Here is a 14,329-nt window from a genome sequence, read left to right on the forward strand (position 1 = left end):
CAACAGCTCTTTTTCTTCCTTTTGCAGCCTCTGAAGTCTCAATACCATTTCTTTGGGTAGTATATTATTTAGAAATGATGAGAACTGTAACTTTGTTCATTTAGGAAATTTAGCCTGCAATGAGCAGTGAGGATGTTTTCTTATTAATATTCCCATCTCCTGTCATACTTTCTATATATAATCATCTTTAATTAAATATACTATTTGTAACGTACATAAATGTGGTTCACTGCAGAAGTAGGCAGCATGCTTGATAAACTTCTTTTGGATAGAGCCATTTATTTTTTTCAAGTTTCCACAAGTCCTTCTTTTCTTTTCTACGTTATGTCTTCCTTTTGTAGGCCTTTCATCTTTATTTCAACTGCTCCATTAAGTCTAGCACTCCATCTGATTCCCTTATTCACCAAATCTCTCTATCTCAGAGGCCTACTTTCTAACTCCATCTAGTTGGTTGCTCTCTGGGTCTACTCTAATAGCCATCATCCTAGAATTCCTTTCACTGCTTTCTCTTGACAGAGACCCACTGTTAAATGAATTGCCCATCTTCCCCTTTCTTGGTTTATTCCTGTATGTGTTGGAGCACATCATCTAGTACTTTCTTGAAAAAGTTATATAGAAGATAAATATTATTTGTCCTTATATCTGAATACATCCTACCCTTCAAACTTCATTGTTTTAGGTACAGAATTCCAAGTTGAAAATTACTTCCCCTCAAAACTTTGAAGGTATTTTCCTTACAAGTGTTAAAAACACTACTTTCATTTGTCTTCTCATCCTTAGTGGTGGTTGTTTTTATTGCTGGTATTTTTAAATTTCATAATAATGCACTGTGGCATAGCTCTTTCTTAACCAATTTACCAGGTGTTTGGTGGGCTCTTTCAATATAAAGATTCAATGTCCTAGGGCACCTGGGTGGCTCAGTCAGTTAAGCGTCTCCTTTGGCTCAGGTCATGATCTCAAGGTCCTGGGGCCTTTCATCTGGTCCCCTGCGCAGCGAGGAGTCGGCTTCTCCCTTTCTCCCTGCCCCTCATTGCCTCTTCCCCTTGCTGGTGCTCTATCTTACATACTCTGTCTCCCGCTCTTCCCAATAAATGAATAAAATCTTTAAAAAAAAGAATCATGGGCAGCCCCAGTGGCCCAGCGGTTTAGTGCCATCTTTGGCCCAGAGTGTGATCTTGGGGACCCAGTATCGAGTCCCACATCGGGCTCCCTGCATGGAGCCTGCTTCTCCCTCTACCTGTATCTCTGCTCCTCTCTCTCTCTCTGTCATGAATAAATAAATAAAATCTAAAAAAAAAAAAAAAAAATCATGTCTGTTAGTTCTGAAGGTTTTTCTTCTTTTAGTTACTTGGTAATTTCTCCACCTACCAAAGATTATTCCAGGATGACTCCAGAGATTGGTATGTATATGGGGGGGTGGGGGGAAGAGAATATACCACTGTATATACATCATATATACAGCACTCACTAAGACATGAGGTACAAATCAATAATTTAGTTGTGAGACAGTTTATAAGAAAATCCCAGCTCAGTGTTTTCTTGTTCAGTTTTTCAAAACCCAACTGCTTTTTATAGTTACAAATAAGCAGGCATCTGTTTCCATGGCTTCTTGATGCCTCAGGCTGACTGATTCTAGAAGTAATGCTAGTGCCTTTCTCCCCATTACAAAAAACAAAGATTATAAACATGAGAGTATTACTCAAAGAGTGGTATGGTTACCTGTTAATTTCTTCCCCTCTAATTTCACTATTCCTAGAATGATACTCATATCACTCATCTTCTAACATTCCTATCACTGCTTTCTTACACTTTCTCAAGTTTTCCTCAACTTCAAATTCTGCTTTGTTGAATTTTAATTTTTATTTCTAAGTTTTTCTTGTTTGTTCCTTTTTCACTGTATCCTGTTCTTGTTTTATAGATACTTCTGGGTTCTCTGAGGTTAATAATAACCAGAGATAATTAATAGTTCATGTTTGTTACCTTCATTCTCTCTCTCCTCAAGGGTCATCATTTCTTCTGTTTTAGTTTCCATCTTTTATGCTGGAGCTTTCCTTGATTATGTACACTGAAGGATGACCTACTAAAACTTAACTCTGTTGGTATGGGTTATTAATGGATAAGCTTTCCATTTGGTGATTCATCAGGGATCTAGTTCACTTGAGAGGATTTAGTGCTAAAATGTGAATGATTACTCTCTAGAGACATTCAATGCCTCCACAGAATTCTAACCATCACCTCCTCTCTTGTTCCATCAGTAGCCCATCTCATGCCAAGGAGATAGACTCCTAGCTATCTGTTCTATACTTGTGGGTGGTCTCAAATTTTCTTTATTATATACATGTACATATACATACAAATATGCATTCATAGCAACAATCTTTTTTTTTTTTTAAACTGTAAATAATCTGAAATGTCTTGAAGTTGATCTATGGCCAAATCTAAAATAAAATAAAATTCACCATGGAAAGGAGAAAATATGAAGCAAATATTTAAAATGTTATAAATATGCCAATATGATGCTCACTGTTGAATTATGCACAATAGGGAAAATAATTGAAATAACCTAAATATCTTTTTTTTAATCAAAAACTAATTAAATAGGGCAGCCCCAGTGGCACAGCAGTTTAGTGCCACCTGCAGCCCAGGGTGTGATCCTGTAGACCCAGGATCGAGTCCCACATCGGGCTCCCTGCGTGGAGCCTGCTTCTCCCTCTGCCTCTCATGAATAAATAAAATCTTAAAAAAAAAAAAAAAGAACTAATTAAATAAATTATGATACAGCTATCCTGTAGTATGAATGTGCTGATATGGAAAAATTTATCAGTTATACTATACCAAGTCCCACACCAAAAGGTTGGGTTTGCAGTGTCAATGATCCCATTTATAAATATATTGTATTGTGTATGCGTGTATATGTATCTGTATGTTGTTTGAGGATATATATTTATTATACTAATATATGATACTAATACTTATATATTACATACACAATCATACATATGCTACGTTAACACTATATCTGAAATAATACAGGAACAAACACAGGGAAAAACAGGAGAGAACAGCAACAGGATGCACAAGCCAGAAAGCAGATGAATCAGAGTTAACAGATTCAAGAAAGGCAACTTTTTTCTCAAGTCAGCAATGAATGGAGCTGAGAATAAACCCAGAGATTCAATAATAATTGGCTATATCATGTATCTATGAAAATGAAAAGTAGAGGAGTCAGCCTAATGTAAGGAGCATTGGGTGAACATTATTATTATTATTATTAGGTGAACATTATTTGACAAGTATTTAGATTCCTAGGTCCTCACATCCACTGCAGTTTGCTAGGTGACTACTCTTCTGGAGGTTTATTCTCTCAAGATGGTAATTCAAGATTCTTGACCTAGGCAATGCTAAGAACTATTGAAGGCATAGATAGGTACAGATGTGATGCTGTACTCAGCAGGATCAGAGAATTAAAAATGCTAAGGTACACCTAGGCGGCTCAGTCAGTTAAGTGTCTGACTCTTGATCTCAGCTCAGGTCTTGACTTCAAGGCCATGAGTTCAAGCCCCATTTTGGGCTCCAGGCTGGGTATGGAGCCTACTTAAAGAAGAAAATGCTAAGAATTTCACCCCTCACTTTCCCAGTTCTCAACTGGATCCTAGAGCACTAGAAGACATTCTCTTACCCTCTAGTGAAGACTAGAAGACTTCTCTCTAGAATGCAACTAGTGTAAGAAAAAAAACCTAAAGATCTGACAGTAGTCCTCTCCAAAAATTGGCCCATCCAGATTATCCTAGTGAAACTCAAAGCTGACCTGTCCCAACTATGTGCTCATGATTCCTAATCAGGAGAAGACAGCCAAGGAAAAAGTCCTTCATAAGGAAGAGATCAAAACAATAAGGCAGGAAAGAGCAAACTGGAAGTAAGTAACCATGCAAAAGAAGAACAAAAAAATTACAATATCCTTTGGAAAAAGCAAAGACAGAAAGATAAGATGTACACATCTTAAAAGAATAGAATAGTAGGAGAGCATGCAGAAAATAAAGAACTCTTGAAAATTAAAAACATTACAGCTGTCACTAAATATTATAGCAGTAAATTAATAGTCAATAAAAGGATGAGAAGATAAAGTTGAGAAAATTTCTAAGAAATCAGAGAAAAAGGGCAGTCAGTTAAGCATCCGACTCAGGTCATGATTTCAGGGTCCTGGGATGGAGCCCCACGTTGGGCTCCCCACTCAACAGGGAGCCTACTTGTCTCCCTCTTCCCTTACCCCTCCCCCTGATCATGTGTTCACAAACTCTCTCGAATAAATAAATATTTAAAAATAAAAGAAATCAAAGAAAAAACACAAAAGAATGAATAGTAGACCTACCCCCCAAAAGATAAATAAATTAGAATATATAATAGAAAGTACAATATTGGGGGCACTTGGGTGGCTCAGCTGGTTAATCATCTGCCTTCGACTCAAGTCATGATCCCGGGGTCCCAGGATTAAGCCCCACATTAAGCTCCCTGCTCAGCAGAGTCTGCTTCTCCCTCTGCCTCTGCCCACCTCCCACCCCACTTGTGTTCTCTCACTCTCTCTCAAATAAATAAAATCTTAGGAAAAAAAAAGTGCAACATTGATATAATGACTAGTCAAGAAAACACACACACACACACACACACACACACACACACACACACACCCCAAACAAGAAAGAATAGTAAAAGGCAGAGGAGGGGAATAATCAACAAAACAATTCAAGAAAAGCAGCTGAAACAGAAAGGTCCAAGTTTGTAGAATGAAAAGAATCTAACAAGAACACAGGACAGTGGATAAAAATACATCAACATAAGGCATAATCACCGTGAAATTTTAAGACATTAGACACAAAGATTCAAGATTCCAAAGAGAGGGAAAAGAAAAAAAAAAAACATTAAGAAATAAAACAAGTCTCACAGGAAGAATGAGGAATTGGAAGAGCTCTGGACTTTACAGAAACGATGTTAGAAGAAAAAAAAGACAACTGAACAATACCAGTAAAATACTAAAGGAAAACATTCTATCTGGGTAAACCATGCAAAACCATACACAGGATGATATTCTCAGACACACACAATCTCTAAAAATCTTTCCTTCTCACTCATTTGTTCACTCATTTGTTCTTAAAAAATTACTAGAGAAAATGTTCCACCACAATGAGAGTATGCCAAGGAAGGTAAAAAAAAAAAGACAGGAGATGCCAAAAGGACTTCCAAGTAGTACTCTGAAGAGTGATTCCTAGAATGGGATCTCCTCAGGAAGATATCTGTGAACCAGATGCAGAAGGAAATCAGTCCATACTAGCACATAGCACAGAGTTATTTCCAAAGAAAGTAATACAAAGGACTGCTATCACTGCTGTGCTGTATCACAAGATACCTGCTGCCCCCACACAATCTGAAGGAGTTTAAATAGGTTTAGCTTGTTTTAACATGTTGATGAAATTCCAACTCTCCCCTCCAAGTCTTGCCAAGTGTTATCCCAGTCAGCTGACTACATCATTTTACCCAGCAGAAACATTTTGCTTTGACCTAGAAAGCTAGAGGTGTATTTGGTAAACCTAGATCAGAAAACAGCAGCTTACTACTCCCATACTCCTCCAGAGTATGGAACTACATACTCCTGTTCATCATCTACTATACTACATCAGAGTTTCTGATTTGGTAAGCCCCAATGCTTCCCAGAACTCCTTTATGACCCTCCCCACTGAAGTACCTTAGAGAGGCTTTTGCAACAGAGAAGCTGAATGGGAAATTAGAATATGGCCTACAGACTCTATTCAGGCAATATTCTCAGGGAAACTTGATCTGAGTGGAAATATTGCCTTTTCTTACATAGCAAGGCTTATGCTTGCTACTCAGTTTTAACAAAACTAAACAATATGCTCTTTAGAAATATATATTTATGTTTAATATATATACATATGTTTAATTATAATGAAAAGTAAAGGGATGATTGCACTAAAATCAGGATATTAATTACTTCGGGAACAGAAATGCAAAATTCTTTTAAGTAAATATTGTTTGTCCATCACTATGGTAGACATACCAATGTTCATATTCATACTATTCTTTAAATTATATATATATTTTCATATACTGCCTAGATGTCTGACATATTAGAATTATAAAGACTGAACTTTAGAATATTCACAGCATTTGGTTTAAAAAAACAGTTCATGCAAGTAACCATCTGAACTAAGAGACATAAAACAATTTCTATCACATTCTAAGTGAGTAAAAATCCAAATACTTAAGTATTGAGAAATGTAAAATATTTTTTATGAAGATACATACTTCATTTGATAGGTCGTATTTCCCCCTTCCCCTGATAGTCAAATTTATTAAATCTCCTCTCCAGTCTTCCTCATTTTTATTATTTGATAGTTATACTTCATTCTGCCTTAAATATTAAGCAATAATGCCATCATAAAAGAGATCATAATAGATGTAATAGAGATAAGCAAAGTTTAGTATTATTTACCAAAAATTCAGTATAGCTGTGTAAGTCTAATATTACATAACAGAAACCATGCTTTAACTGGCAATGGAAAAAGATAGTACCTGAAAAACCCACAGTACAATACTGTAGGGTGTGAATAATAAATCATAACTAAAATTTAATGAAGCTTATAGATCTACTAATAATAGAAATATTTTCAAGCCTCAATCAATGGCTGATTTTATTTCAAGTAACAACAGACAATAAAATTTTGGCCCAATTAAAAAACAATGAATTGCCTTTATAGAACTTGATTTTTAACAATGAAAAACACATATTGTATGCAATAGGCTATTTGTTATGTTTACCTTGAAGTCCATTAAGGATAGAAGTAATTTCTATGGATTTAATATGAGCTGTATCAGAGTTTTTGGCATCGGTAAGATCCAGTTTGGATACCATTTCAGGAGATGGATTTGTCTGGAAAGGTGGTTTTGACAAGCGCCGAAGTTTACAGTTTTTAGGAGAGTATTTTTCATCTTTGTCTTTTTCTTTGTCTAATTTATTCTAGGTTAAGAAAAAAAAAGTATCTCACATTAACCATGAGTTATTATGAGGCATTTATTAGTAACAATGTTAATACTCATTTTAAATTCAAAGCTGTATTATATATTATTAAACAATATGAAAAGAAAGAATATAAGAAGCTCTTCAAAAACAGAGACAGTGGGATACCTGGGTGGCTCAGTGGTTGAGATTCTGCCTTTGGCTCAGGGCATGATCCCGGAGTCCCGGGATGGAGTCCCACATTGGACTCCCTGCATGGAGCCTGCTTCTCCTTCTCCCTATGTCTCTGCCTCTCTCTCTCTCTCTCTCTCTGTGTGTCTCTCATGAATAAATGAATAAAATCTTAAAAAACAAAACACAGAGATGGTTTCCCAAAGTTGTTTTTTTTTTGTTGTTGTTGTTGTTGTTGTTTTTAAGGATCATACATTCATTCATTCACGACACAGAGAGAGAGAAGCAGAGACAGGCAGAGACAGAAGCAAGCTCCCTGCAGTGAGCCCAATGTGGGACTCGATCCCAGGACCCTGGGATCACGACCTGAGCCAAAGGCAGACGCTCAACCACTGAGCCACCCAGGTGTCCCTTTCCCAAAGTTTTTAACAATTACTATAAGTGAGCAAAATGTTTTTTGTTTAATATTTAAATTTTAATAGTGGAGTTAAATTAGTAATCCCATAAGCAATTGAGACTAACAAACCTCATACTGCTAATAATTGGTGTTACAAATTATTCAAAATTAAATCCCTAAGGCTTAAATATTCATTAAAAAAACAATTTCAGGGGCGCCTGGGTGGCTTAGCAAGTTGAGCATCTGCCTTCAGCTCAGGTCATGATCTTGGATCCTGGGATGGAGCCCCACATTGGGCTCCCTGCACAGTGGGGAGCTTGCTTCTCCCTCTCCCTCTGCCTGCCACTCCCCCTGCTGTGTGTACTCTGTCAAATAAATAAATAAAATTTTTAAGAAAATAATTTCAACCTGGTAGTTTCAAAACTTGTAACATTTTCAATATAAAATGTGGGTTGGGAATGACAAAATTCTAAACATCTTCATTTAGCTGGCAATGATGAGTAACTCTAAACAAATGATCTCTTGTAAAGTGAAGTTGGAGACAACTTTCTTGCCTCAGTGGTAAATTACCATTTGTAGTAAAGAATTGTCTGTTTACCAATAAGATGAGGAGAGGCTAACTAAAATACTTCTGGAAATTGTTTTTTGAATCTGTTCTGAAAATAATTTATGGGAAAAATCATTTAGACAAGCTTCCTAAATGATGATGTAGAGCATGATGGAGCAGTAAACGACTCTGACATCCTATTATAGAGACAGACTAGAATCTCAGTGACTATTTTCACACTTCTCCCAAAGATGGTACATCACCATCATCACTCTGGATGCACAGAAGATAATTCATTACATATTACAGACGCTTTAGGGTAAAGGTTCTCCATGTGTGGCCCTGGACCCATGCCATGAGCATCTTCTGGGAATATGTTAGAAATGTAAACTCCTGGAACCAGCCTCAGATCTAGTGAATAAGAAATGCTGGGGATGCAGCTAAGCCTTCAGAGTTTCAACAAGTCCTCCAGGTGACTGATATATGTTCAAGTGCAAGAGTCACCTATTTAAGACATCTGGGTTTAATTCTCAGAATGCACTGGAAAGCCTTATGTGCAGGTAGACAACAATAGCCTATCAATAATTAGTGCTGTTCCCATTTTTGTACCATTACCAGCCTTTTATTATTTTATTCCAGAGATTATAATGTATCATGTAGTCTGAGAGCAGAAAAGGTCCACCCCACTCAAAATTCAAATATGGCTTTCATTCATTCATTCATTCATTCATTCATTCATTTATTTCAAATATGGCTTTTAATGGCTATCAGAAGAAAGATGAGAGGGAGGAGGGTGCAATATCAAAATATTATCTAGGAAGCATTTTCCAAAATTTACATGCCTCTTCCCCAAAGACCAGGAATTGTAATATGCCCTGGGAGAGGCCAAGAACTAAACTGAGAATAAATATTTATGAAAAAATCTCTCTAGGGAATATTCTAATACCACTTCTCCCATCTCTACACCCCCTCTTCAACTAAGCAATACTCCTCCTAAAACTTGCTGTGTATAGACACTGGCTTCTTTTTTTAACACCACTCATAACTTTTCCAATAGCTAAAAATAATGCCATAATTTCCATACTTCCCAATAAAGACCAAGAGTGAAGATAAAAGGGGTTTGAGAAGCTACCAGGTTGTTACACTGGAACTTGAAGAACAGATTTGATTTTACAGTGAGAAAAGAACCACCATTCTGGGGGAAAGTCTGCACTATTTGGGACCACCAGCAGGAAAGTAAACAGTTCCTCACTGGGAATACAGGAAATTGAATTTCAAAAGAATTACTAAACACCTCAACTATAGATATCATTCAAAGGACTAAAAAAGCCATTAAAAAGATAAAAAAAAAATTTTAAACCTAGTGACTGGTTGACTTTCTAATAAAAGTTAAAAGATTTAGTCTTAGAATAAACAAGAGTAATTCTATCATACACGGCAGTAGCATTAATTTCCAAACAAGCTCATTAATAGATTCCCACAGTACCCATCGACGGTGGGGCTAATGTGGTCCTGTGAACATGTTCTAAGCTCCTGCCAACAGAGTCAGACAAAGATGAAAAGAAACAGAGGAGGTGCAGACAGGCTCTCCTCTGCGTTCAGATACGTCTTCCTCTTCCTTTGAATAGTTTACAGCCATTACACTAAGCCAGGCTCCTAGACACACTATTTAATGATTCCTCACTGGAGAGGAAAGGGGCAAAAAAGGACTGAAATAACTAAATGAAATCTGTCTGGATGGTCTTACCCAATGTTAGGACTAAAAATCCCTCAAAGATCACTTAGTCTTGTTTTAAAAGATCTTTCCCAAAAGTTGACAATATTAACTATACCCAAATCTAGCATTTGATAAATTCGCTGTTCGGAGAGTATTTCCATCTCTACTAACATTCATGCACACACACTTAATACATCATTTTCGAGGAAAAGTTCTTTGATTAAAAGCTATGATATAGCAAAATAAGTACCTTTATTTTCTTCCGATGTTTTATCTTTGGCACATTTTTGTCAGCAGGTCTTACTATTTTATCTGCTTTAATCCATTCATCATACCTAAAATTAAAGGAAATTAATATAAATACACAAAACATCACAGAAGTAACTATGCCATATTTAAGAAAAATTCGTAAATAGAATTGTAACATTTTAGAATAGGAAAAGACCTTGGAGACCATTTAGTTCAACTTCCTGGTTTGATGAATAGAACTACCAAGGCCCAAAAAGAGAGATAAAGTGATCTGCTGACATAATGTCAGCTTCTGGCTGAGCCAAGACCAAAAAGAAAGATCTTTTGACATCTAAACTAGCACTCCTTACTCTGCTACACCAGAAAAACCAAATTGTATTATAAAGAAACCACAATATATTCTGGCTTTTTCTGTTTTATTTTGTTTTCTTTTAAGCAGCAAGTGAGACAGTTGGTTTTTTTTTTTTTCTAGACTCATCAGGAAGCTAAGGAAATACGCTCTAATTTTAAATGACATTGTGATAGGACAGCACATTATAACTTACAAACAATGCAAAATCAATTGAAATAAAAAACACCTTCTCATAAAATAGTAGGAAAGCTTTACTCTGTCAAATTTTTCAGTATTCTGAGGTGCTTCCTACATATACAGACAGCTAAGAGTCAACAGCTCTGACTCTGATGGCCTTTCCAATCAATGCTGACAGTCTGTGCGCATTTCATAGGGTGCAACTTACTACTGACTGCAATAAAGCTATTTGTTTAAAGCAAAACAGAGTGGCAGTTTATTTTTATAAAAATTCAGCTAGAAAGAAGAAACATTAAAAATGAATTAACCTCTTTTTATGTTCAAAAGTTATATACAATTACTGTGGAAAATGGAAAACTACCTGACATTTTTAACTCCAGAACACGGAACAATTGAAAATGAGCTTTTAAATTAAAATGTCCTCATTATTTGAGGTACTAAATGAAGTAATAAAGGTCCTAAGTCAGGAAGTAAATGACTTGGGTCATTACCTGACGAATACATTATATTCTTGCTCTAGAGTAGGCCTGGAAAGTATGTCTGTAACCACTCCCAGATAAATTCTACTGGCTGGTGTAAACTACTAGCTGCAATAAAGCTGAGGGCACACCCTTCAGGCAAAGGATTATGTCTATCTGCTGGAAGCTGCTGGGGGGGCCACAGTGATAAGTAAAAAGAATGAGAAAGAATGCAATGCGTTCTAGGAAAGTCTTCACATAATCCCTGCAGGCTAGTTATGTGGCTCTGGTTAAGCCATTCTCAACATCAGATTTAGTGTATTCTGTATAAATAAGACTATTTTATTTATTTTTTTTAAAGATTTTATTTATTTATTCATGAGAGACACACACAGAGAGAGAGGCAGAGACACAGGGAGAGGAAGAAGCAGGATCCCTGCAGGGAGCCTGATGTGGGACTCAATCCCGAGACTCCAGGATCACACCCTGGGCCAAAGGCAGGTGCTCAACCACTGAGCCACCCAGGTGTCCCAAATAAGACTATTTTAAAAAGTAAAATAAAAAAATAAGACTGCATATCACATACAGTTTTTGAGAATCAAACATATGATTAAGTACTTTGAAAACTTCTAAAACAAATATTATTCTACTAAACATACCCCTTTTGGTATTTATACTGGCACAGTAACACCTATCTAAATATTTACAGTACTTTTCACTTTCCTATGAATACTAAAAATTGCATTATGCTTGAGATGAAAGCAATTCAGTTCCTTCCAAAATTGGGGTGAAGGTGGAAAATGAACAGAAAATATTTCTGCCCTCCACAAAGTTGAATGTAAACGAGAAGCTGCTCTTATTTGCATATAGTTATGGAAGTCAATGCTGTATACTTTGTTTAAAAGAAAACAAAAGAAGCTTTCTATCTACTTAAAGATAACTGAAGATAGTTCATGATGGTTATATATAACAACAACCTAAACTAAACAAGGATATATTATTTTTAACCTTTCTTAAATGAAGACTATCTGTTGTGTAGTTAGTTTTATAATACCAGACATTTTTATTATTCAAGTTGGGCTTTTTTTTTTTTTTCAACTTGGGTTTTTGACATGAATTATATTTCAAATTAGGGCAAAATAGTAGCTTTAACTTAAGATCACTACCACGATGTTATATATTTATTTTACATGGAACACCAAATACATCAAACAAGCAAAGAATACATCTGCCTCCATAGTTAAAATGTCCACTATGACGGAGGAAGACTTCTTTAAGACTCAGAATAAATGTTAAATTTTCTTCAGAAGAAGGTAGAAGAAACATACACATCAGTAACAGCTATTGCCTGGTACAGACTGATGCCTGAGCTCCAACAGTGTACAGATGCCAACTGGTAATTATTTTCTATAAGAAGACTGGCTATTGGAAGAACTTAAAGTAGTGAGTGTGGATGTGGAAAGCGTTGGAACAGACAGAAAAGAAAAAAAGACAAATTCTGGAATTAGATGAAATAAACTACACAATTCTAAAATATCTGAATAGTAGTAATTAAACACTATGGTCTTACTGCATTTTAAAAAAGATTTTATTTATCTATTCATGAGAAACACACAGAAAGAGGCAGAGACATTGGCAGAGGGAGAAGCAGGTTCCCCACAGGGAGCCCAATGTGGGACTCAATCCTGGGACCCAGCAATCACACCCTGAGCCGAAGGCAGATGCTTAACCACTGAGCCAGCCACCCAGGCATCCCTGGTCTTACTATTCTGGATGATAGTTTTGTTTTAAAATAATGAATATTCTGTATGGTTTTAGGAGATGCCTTGGACAATCATTTAGATATGTTTCTTTTTTTAAAAAGATATTTTTATTTATTCATGAGAGGCACAGAGAGAGACAGAGACATAAGCAGAAGGAGAAGCAGACTCCCTGTGGGGAGTCTGATGCAGGACTCAATCCCAGGACCCTGGGATCACAACCTGAGCCAAAGGCAGACACTTAACCACTGAGCCACCCAGGTGTCCCTAGATATGTTTCCTATTGAAGTAATTACATGGTAACTTATAGTCCTCTAAGTATTAGCTAATATTATTACTCTTTTATGAGTTGCCTCTTTCTGTTCTACTTTCTCAGTGTGTGTTTGTTCAGGCATTCCCCTGTTCTGACACTACTTAAAATTTTTTCTTTTCTCCATCAAATGTATTCCCTATTTTTATAAAATGCAGTAACACAATATTATTGTTATTATAATTAATAGCCTTTAGAACTAGAAAATGCCTTAAAAACCTATCAATGAATTTATTTCGCAGATTAAGAAAACCCAAACCATGAAAGTAAACTGACTTCGCAAGCAATAGGCTTGCCAAAAACAGCACCAGGTAGGGAGTTAGAGAAAAATGGAAGGTAGAGAAAGGGACTGCCTCTTAAAACATTCTGGTCAGTATCAGCATAATGACAGAGGGCATGGCAGGTGCCATTCAGAGTAAGCATAGAGAAGAATTATAGATCAGCAACTGGAAAAGCCACCTTCAAAGTGCACAACCACAGCACCTGGGGGGGCTCAGTTGGTTAAGGGTCTGCCTTTGGCTTAGGTCAATGATCCCAGTGTCCTGGGATTGAGCCCCAAGTCAGGCTTTCTGTTCAGCAAGGAGTATGCTTCTCCCTCTCCTTCTGCCGGCTGCTCTGCCTGCTTGTGCTCTCTTTCCTCTTGTCAAATAATAAATCAATAAAGTCTAAAAAATATTTTAAAAGATATAAATGCACAACCTATGATGAGGGAGAACTGAAAATAATGTGAGAATTTTGGTTAAGGGAGCCCTTTTAAATTATAAATGCCCTTACCAAATAGAAGTTGAGATCATGGACACAAACGTTAGCCCAGACAAATATTTCAAAATTTAATGAGATTCTACATAGCACTTTGTCTGATTAATCTTAAAAAAAAAAAAAAAGATTAGAGAATAAACTGAGAACTGTAACTGATCATCTTTTATTTTATTTTTTAAAAGATTTATTTATTTATTTATTTATTTATTTATTTATTTATTTATTTATTTATTTATTTATTTATGAGAGACACAGAGACAGAGAGTCAGAGACACAGGCAGAGGGAGAAGCAGGTTCCGTGCAGGAAGCCCGAAGTGGGACTCGATCCTGGGTCTCCAGGATCACACCCTGGGCCGAAGGCAGCGCTAAACCACTGAGCCACCCGGGCTGCCCTGATCATCA

General features: G+C 36.4%; 1 protein-coding gene across 6 annotated transcripts in view; it reads right to left on the bottom strand.

Annotated features, from left to right (window-relative positions):
- The window catches only part of ARID4B (AT-rich interaction domain 4B), a 150,468-nt gene that overhangs the window by 16,613 nt on the left and 119,526 nt on the right, over positions 1-14,329 (bottom strand). For all 6 annotated transcript variants that reach the window (XR_005986736.1, XM_041747982.1, XM_041747984.1 and 3 more), the window contains 2 exons: positions 10,113-10,197; positions 6,832-7,030 (listed from right to left, as the gene is read on the bottom strand). Coding sequence is in view for 5 of the 6 variants with exons in the window: in XM_041747982.1 (XP_041603916.1) it covers positions 6,832-7,030; positions 10,113-10,197 (284 nt within the window). In the remaining variant the exon portion in view is untranslated. The remainder of the gene's footprint in view (positions 1-6,831; positions 7,031-10,112; positions 10,198-14,329) is intronic.

Source organism: Vulpes lagopus, chromosome 3 (genome assembly GCF_018345385.1).
Source record: "Vulpes lagopus strain Blue_001 chromosome 3, ASM1834538v1, whole genome shotgun sequence".
Taxonomy (NCBI): Eukaryota; Metazoa; Chordata; class Mammalia; order Carnivora; family Canidae; genus Vulpes; species Vulpes lagopus.